At 36.2% G+C, this 8,525-nt stretch overlaps 1 protein-coding gene and 1 long non-coding RNA gene across 2 annotated transcripts; one reads left to right on the top strand and one right to left on the bottom strand.

The window, feature by feature from the left end:
- Positions 1–1,341: 1,341 nt before the first annotated feature.
- Positions 1,342–3,806, bottom strand: LOC125234037. The gene is made up of 6 exons (XM_048140219.1): positions 3,675–3,806; positions 3,167–3,349; positions 2,731–3,001; positions 2,355–2,426; positions 2,017–2,219; positions 1,342–1,677 (listed from the first exon to the last, which is right to left on the bottom strand). The coding sequence occupies exons 2-6, from the start codon at positions 3,233–3,235 to the stop codon at positions 1,663–1,665; spliced, it is 630 nt and encodes a 209-aa protein (XP_047996176.1). The 5' UTR covers positions 3,236–3,349; positions 3,675–3,806; the 3' UTR covers positions 1,342–1,662.
- Positions 3,807–5,719: 1,913 nt separating this feature from the next.
- LOC125233922 lies at positions 5,720–8,027 on the top strand. The gene is made up of 3 exons (XR_007177902.1): positions 5,720–6,230; positions 6,365–6,488; positions 6,873–8,027. It is a non-coding gene; the product is annotated as an uncharacterized LOC125233922 (long non-coding RNA).
- The last annotated feature ends 498 nt before the right edge of the window (positions 8,028–8,525 follow it).

The raw sequence follows: 8,525 nt of genomic DNA on the forward strand, positions 1-8,525 counted from the left end.
TGAAACAATATCGTGTATCTCAAACAAAATCTTTACGACAAACATACATACTACATATTTTATATTTGAAATAACTTCATATCTATATCTCTACGCAAAATACATTCATACATAGTATATTTTACATTGTTGGAATAATTTATAGGTAAGCTGCAAATGAAATTATAATCCACCTCAATGTCATCAAATCTAGATTCGTAAACGGAAAATGTTTATATAGTACCTACTGCCATTTGATTGGTCATCATCTCTTAGTTTCTCCAACCTTTAATAAAAGCATTAACATTTGAACGTTACTATTTACGACATCTATATATGTAGGTACTAGAAATATACCTTGGTAATTACCTATGTATCATCACAAATCACCGATTTGACATTCTCTTTATTGTCACAAGCCTCCATCCCTAGTAGCATTTTGAGTTGGCTGTTTGTTGGGCCTTTGTCCGCCTTTAGGTTGGCCAACCGTCCGGCGTGTCACCCCTAGGAATAGAAGGACCAACGGTAGAATCAACAAGGGGCCAACTACGTCGGGCCAACTGCGTATTTATAGAAGAGGCCCTACCGTTGGCTAAACGTTATTTATTCAACTCTTAAACAAGTTGGGCCCACGTTGAAGATCCTACGTAGGGTCCTCACTCGATTTTCCTCGTAGGGCCTTTAAAACATATCCGACGAAGGCCCTACCTAATAGTTACAGCTGTTGGCCCTCAGTTTCTTTTGCATACATAGGGCCTTTCAGGTAGTAACTTCGGAGGCCCTACGGAATGGTAATAGCTGAAGGGCCATCACTTGATTATCAACGTAGGGCCTTATAAACATCTCTGTCGGAGGGCCTACGTTAGGGTCTCTCAGGGTGCCTGTCCACTGGAGCGGAGCGAGGTAGCGGAGCTGTGAGCGAGGTAAAAATCTACCAATAGAATATCAGGAGCGGAGATTTTATGATATTCAATTGGTGGATTTTTACCTCGCTCACCGCTCCGCTGCCTCGCTCCACTCCAGTGGACAGGCTCCCTGAGAGACCCTAACGTACACAGGCACCCTCAAGCGATTCCTTCGGAGACCCTATGTCGCACCTTAAATTAGAATTGTACCGACCTAATTCTCATACAAGTTGTATGAACATTAGGTCGGTACAATTCTAAAAGTGATAAGGAATTTCAGAAAATGGGTACAGTCACGGACTTTAATTGTGGATCCATTTCTAGCTCATTTTATACTGGATACGACATAGCTTAACTATGAAATAACAAAGTTATAATGGCCTCTAAATGGCTCAACAATTAAAGTCCGTGAGTGTACAACCAATTAGCGTAAGATGTTAAAATAAATAGGTCTGTATCAGTTTTATGACTATAATTAAGTTTAAAAATGTGTACACCAGTGTGAAATGACATACGTATTAAAGAAAGAGTACAACACAATATAATAAGTACACTGGTAACAATTTGGTGATAACAGGTGGTAATAGGCTACTTGACCCTTTTTAAAGTCTCTCATGCACCAGCTAGGGCATTTATAAAATGTATCAAATCCCACAATTCCTTGCGCGCTTGTGAGAAGTGTCAACAAGAAGGTGTATATATTGGAAGAACTATGTAGCCATATTCATCTGAATTATTTCTTGTATCACAGCATCAGTAGCGTTGGTTGCAACCTGGTTCAACCGCACTGCGTCTATAAAAGATGTAAATACATATGCAATTAGCTACGTAATTTCCGTAAATTTTATTAAATAATGAGACAGATGGGGTCAGTTGGGACAAGCAAGATTAATCTAAATTGGAGGTTCATCCGTTCGGGAGCTACGATGCCACAGACAGACACACACACAGACAGACACGTCAAACTTATAACACCCCGTCGTTTTTGCGTCGGGGTTAAAAATACCTCAAACCAGTATGAGCAAAATACAAATTGCATTATACTAATTACACATGGCCTTGCCATAAGGACCCTCTAGCCATGGATGGTCACATATGACAATGTAATAACTAATAATAATAGATGACATACCAAAAGTTTTCTGTTCTCGGCATTTATCCACTTTTCGGTATCAATCAAATCCTTGCTGTCCTCACATGGCAATGTTCTTTCCCCTGGCAGTGAATGTTCCATCGAGACAGAAGATGATCGCACCCTATTTAATATCTCATTCTGTGCGATTTGCATCTCTTTCAAGTCAGCTTCAATTCGAGCTAAGTGCTTAGCTATGACATCTGAAATCAATATAATAATATAATGTTAGCAAATATTTACTTTAGGTATGCAAATATACAACTGGGTAGTAAGGTAAAAATACAAATGTAACTTCTAACAGTTATGAATGACACTAAGAGTTTAACTCCTCTCACCTAAGGCTTGTGAATTTGGCTTCTCATTTATAAAAAATGGTGTTATTGTAAAGTCTAGGTTATCCAGGCCACCTGAAAATAAAAAGATTTTTAAATTAGGTGATCATAATTAAGTAGTCATAAATACTATTAACCTACTTATCCTTAAAAGACCATATTCTTATCAAGTCTTAAACAGAATGAAACTGCAGACTGACTCGTAAACGTTTAAAAGAACTGTATTACTAGTCATCATGCATACTTGATGCAAAAACTCACAAGTTTAAAAATAATGATAATCTATGAAAATGATATCATCATCAAGACTGATCATCATACATGCCATAAAATATTTATTTTTAACTTATGTTGGGTGTAGGTAGTAAAACATACTCACTTGGACTTTGCAGAAGCTGTGACATTTCACTGTCTGTAGTCTTTGCAGAGCTTTCCTTGAAATCTTCACGTTTGCTCAGATCTGTATCATCATCACTTTTGTTCAGTTCTGTATACACCGGTCTAGAGTGTTGCTCTTGGGATTTTGAGCTAACAGGTGTAGATTGCACCGAAGAAGTTACTTGCTTCCGATAAGTCCTATTTTTTTCATCAGTATAAGCCTCATAATCATCATCACTATAAACAGTAGGTATGTTTATTTGATTTTTCACCTGTGAAAGTAATCTCTTGTAATAATATGCCTTAATACTAGTTTTTTTTTTGTAAGTTGTGACAAGATATCTCAATAACACAAACATCTAAAAGTAATTTTGTTAGCACAGATACAGAGTGACCGCTCAAAAGTGCCACGAAAATCCAGACTCTGCTGAACTTACTTGGCTGCAAACTTGGTCATCAATTTTTGGGGCGGCCACAGACATCGCTGCTTCCCGGGTGTCAGCCATTCTTCAGCAAACTCAACGACGCTATACATGCCGCTACACAGAAAATAAGGGACGTGCCTCGCTGTGTAGACCCACACTATTGTATTGTTAGAGGTTATTGTCATGTATCACACACTAAAACCGAAAAAACCCGTTAATAGAGTCGAAAACACATTATTAACACGCGACGCCATGACCGCCATGTATTAAACGTGCACACGCGATTGTACGGAGCAAGGTGACGCGTCGGATGTACATGTGAATAGCAAAAAACTGCAATTTGATTCGCGTCATGTGGCGTGTAATAATGTATTTCCACCTTAATGTTATTCATTACAACTTAAATGAAGGCACCATAATATATCATTGATTACTCATTACGCAGAAATCATAACAGAGCACACTAATATAGATACTTAAAATAACATTCGTGGTAGCCAAAAATATCATCTTGACTTACCTGATCACTGAATGTTGACGCCAAATACGAGAAATTTCCCTTGCTTTACTAATTGCTCACATCACCAAAGAAAATACACCGGTGCCGGTGCAAGCGACGCCACCAAGCCACCATTCAGCGCATGGGCCGAAAAGGAAAATAGGCTTGTGTCGTTCACGAACTATGAACTGTTAGGAATAAAATCTCATCAATGACCGAAATGAACTGAATCTTTCCGTGGTCTGAGAATCGGTCTTTGCTCATTTAGTTCAGTATAGGATCGGCGAGCGCGAGCGGTTTGGATCGAGAACGAATGTGTGACTGCGTCGACCGAGAGTGAGAGCTATTTAGCAGAGCAACAAAAAAAGTCAACCGAAGTTTAATATGAAAATATTAAACTTCGGTTACTTACAACCTTTCGGCCCGGAATGTTACTATCTGTGGACTATTCGTATCATTTTGACACTATTCGGTCCCATTCGTTCTGATCTTTCCGACCGCAGTGGTCGCTGGTCTGGCTGAATTAAATGAGCAAAAGACCTAAAAGAGCGAACTAGTTCGTGGGAGCGATTGAACGAGATCGGAGCGCTCCGATCAACGAACGAAACGGCACAAGCCTAAAGGAAAATGAAAGGAAGCAGTGTTGCCACGGCCCTGGACTCACAAGTCACATTTCGTTTCCCTAAAAGTCACCATTTTACTGACCAAGTCACCTTTTTATAGTATGGATAGGTAAATTAATTTTATGAGAAGAAATTAAAAAACCCGTATGTATATGTGTCACAATTTAACTATACAGACCTTATATGATTACTTTTCTTAAAATCTTACACTTTGATCATGTTATTTGAGTTTGATTGGATAATTTCATTAGTGGTCATTTTTCGCCTATTTTCTTAAATTACTTGACACATTTTTTTTTATAGATAGTTATAAAAAGCTCTTTCATTTGATATTATAACACAACATAGTTCAAAAAACTTTGATTTTTGATTTTCAATTTTACCTCCCAAAAGTGGCCCCCATAATTAAATTTTCTTTATATATAAATTACATGTCCGTTTTTTTTGAGTCACAAATTTCAAGTTAATCGGTTCAGTAGTTTTGGAGAAAATTGGCTGTGACAGACAGACAGACAGACACACGAGTGATCCTATAAGGTTTCCGTTTTTCCTTTTTGAGGTACAGAATCCTAAAAACGAAACTTTTTTTACGAAAGTGAGAGTGAGAAGAGAGTAAATCCATCTCACTGTCACTTTTATGAAACAATTCCAATATAAAATGTGAAAATTTCAAAGGCATACCCTGTAAGAAATTCCTAATTTATTTGCTTCTACAGTCAACAATATTGTCCTTTTATTCGAAAATGTTTGAACGATGTATCAAATGTGAAACGTTATTCGACTTAAACGTGGCCTAAACGAAAATATTACTTTGCTAAATGAAAATTGTCCAATAATAGTTCGAATAATTTGCACAGAAGCGAACTAAACCGAACCAAGATTCTACATAAAACGTTATTTGACCAAAAGTGACAGCTATAGTTTGATTATTCTACTAAATGGCATTCGGCGAATCGTTGTCGGCGAATCAATAATAGGCTAATAAAAATATCGGAGAATCACTATAGGTGTAGCCATTTATTTAAATAAAAAACTAAATCCTTATATAGTTTCTTTTTGACCCAGTGGTTGACTGGTGGAGAATGCTTTAAGGCATTAAGCCCACCATTTGTACTTATTTTTTATGTGCAATAAATAAATATAATATTCAGTAATGTCTTTAGAATTTTTACATTACGTAAAATACTCTAAAGAACTCAAGCCGTACCTTGCAGTGCAAAGAGCATTACAGAACAGACTTCATAAAATTAACCATCGTACTAACATAAAATAATGATTACAAATTACAATCAAACTAATTTACTCCTTCACATTAACCGTGATGTGAAGTCGGGCTCGGGTCAAATTAAGGGCTATGGGCTTAGTAAACTACCGTACGGTACGTTCATATTAGATAATACTGCATTGTCACTTCTCCAAAATAAATTCGTGACATTTCAAGATTTTCAAGCTAGCCCGAAAAGTCACCAAAAATCGTAACTCCCATGTCACCAAGGAGGGCTAAAAGTCACCAAAATGGTGACTTTTGGAACCGTCTAGCAACACTGATTAAGGAAGGGCAGGGCGGGGCACCATTATCGCGTGTTGCCAATTATAAAGAAAAATGTTGGGTAGTATAATATAGAGCCCTATAACGAGAAAGGCAGTATATATAAGTATTCCCGACGTTTGGGCCGTGTAGATTATATACACGTTTATAATCTCTCACGAATCAGAAATGTAAAAGTAAAACTCGTGCCACATTATAGTCTAATGAAATATTGAGTGGCAACACCCAATAAAATGTCATTCTGACATTGATAACTTTGACAAGCTACTCAAGCTCTCTAGCTAGCTAGTCTTTGTTGAGTCCATGATGATATTCGCGATATTTTTGCCGTGGTATGCAAATGCAAACAAAAACAAGAAGAAAGGGAAAACATAGAGTGTCTAAAAGTGGTGTCCAAATTTCTAGGTTAGTAGAGCATAATAATTTGATACTTTTGTTTAAGTATATCACCAATCTACAGTTCATTAAATACTTATATATTTCGGTCCAATTTATCTTTTTTAAATGATGGAATTTAACGGTGTATTTATTGTTTTCAGGAAAACTCGACGTTTCTGAAGAAAAATAAGTTCTTTTGGAAAATCTTGGGATGCTGAAAGACTTGCTGATTGAAAAGATTTGCTCAGTCAAAACAAAATTTAGAGAAAATATCGTCAATGACTGGTAAATATTAAACTGAATTAAGTAATTGTCTTTTTCAAAAATAGATTAGCATAGGTTACCTACCTAATTTGACTATTATGTTGATTCACTTAACACTCAATTTGAATTTTTATTAAATGGACTCGCTATAATACATATAATTAATAACACTCATAGATTTAATACAACCAAAGTTAGGATTATAGTTATTGTATGCAGGGCCAAAATAATTTTATTGTTTGTGAAACCTACAGTGCTTATAAGAATGTATTGGGTTTATATAATACAAGACTTGCTTGTTCTTAAACTGAATTAGCTATCAGACCATACAATATATGGAGCTGTACTACATGTCCTATAATGTATATGTAAATGGTGTTTATATAATTTAATTTTTCCTTACAGATATCAGTTTTTCTACATTGAAAAGAATAAATATTGAGGGAAAAGCTAACCATGGTATCTTCTGTACTCCAGGGAAGAAAGGATCAGACAAGCCCACAAGATAGAGCTAATCTGGAGCTCAGCAAAGAGAAGAGTCACAAGCAAAAATTTTGGCATACCAGCAGCTGACCTTGAAAAACTTATTCAGGAAGCTTTTGACAGCATAACACCAGAGCTTTAGAAGAAAATGACTCATCATGTGCTCAATATTGAAGCTCAGTGTAAAACCAGAAACAGAATAATGGAAGAACTTGAATCGTTTATTTTAAGTGTGTTTAATGATGATGACTCTGACAGTAGTTCAGAATCAATGGACGCTGAGTTTCTAGAATCCGATTTTGATTATAGTTCCTAATAAAGTACAAAACCTTCTTAATTTTACATAATTTTAAATTAAAGGAAAAATGGAAAAATTCACATATCATTTGCAGATTAAAAAGTAACTTCTTAATTTTACTTCAATTTTTCCTTGCACAACATATTAGGCTCATTCACTACAGAGAGTGCTCTGCTCTCGGTCAATCGGTCAAATGAACTAGTTGGTCTTTTAGTTCCTTTAGATCAGTGGTTATTGGGAGTCAGGGATGATTTAGGTCTGATACATTTCATTCCAGACTCCTTTTACATATGATATTTTTCCAATCTTTGGTAACTGAATATAATTCCAAGTTTTAGTACCTATAATATTATCCAAGTTATATTTTATATAGAAAATATTTAATTTTCCTGCATAGATTTAGACCTTAAACATTCCTTTCATCTCTTTCGCACTTGTGCGAATGGCATTTTTTACTGTTTTGTTCCGCCTGTTATCCAGTTCACTCGGTCAAGCGCTCTCCGATCCCACTGAACTATAGGACCTAATAAGGACCGATTCAGACCGTGCAAGATTTAGTTCCTTTCGGTCATTTATGGGATTTCATTCCTAACAGTACTTAGCTCATGACCGACACAAGCCTACAACGTATCAGCATTGCGATACAACGAGCAAATGTCTCCAGCATCCTTGGTACAATGCCTAAATGGCGTAGCTATTGTAGACTAGGCTAGTTCTTAATTTCATTTCATTATGATTTTATTTATTATTGTAGAGAAATAAATGATTATGACATTTTACTTCATGACTTTTTATTCTAATAAAATATTTTTTTCTATAAAGGAGAGCTGGTAGCGGCCTGCATTATATGAAAACATTATATCCGATCAAACTATTTTTATTTAGAATCTTTTGATTAGGCTTTTAGTCCAATGTGTCTCCTGTTAACCAAATATTGTAAGTGAAATTATATATTGCGTGACGAGTTTCGACTCGTCTTATCCGTATTGACGAGTTCTTTCATTATATTTGGTAAGGGTCTGATATGCTGGAGCTGGAAGGTCTGAAAGGCTGGACAATCCTACGATATTCCTGATTGGTTAATCCAACCTAGTAAGGCCATCGATAGAGGTTTGTGGGAAATTACACAATAAACCTTGTGGGCTGGCCAACTGTAGAAGCTGTTGGCCCACTGTTGTCAGTTTGTAGAAAATATTACGTTGGTATTACATCGTTGGCCCATTGCATTTTAATGGTACACTAAAGCTACAAATTCATCATTGGTTACCCAACCGTAG

Source organism: Leguminivora glycinivorella, chromosome 15 (assembly GCF_023078275.1).
Source record: "Leguminivora glycinivorella isolate SPB_JAAS2020 chromosome 15, LegGlyc_1.1, whole genome shotgun sequence".
In the NCBI taxonomy this organism is placed as follows: domain Eukaryota; kingdom Metazoa; phylum Arthropoda; class Insecta; order Lepidoptera; family Tortricidae; genus Leguminivora; species Leguminivora glycinivorella.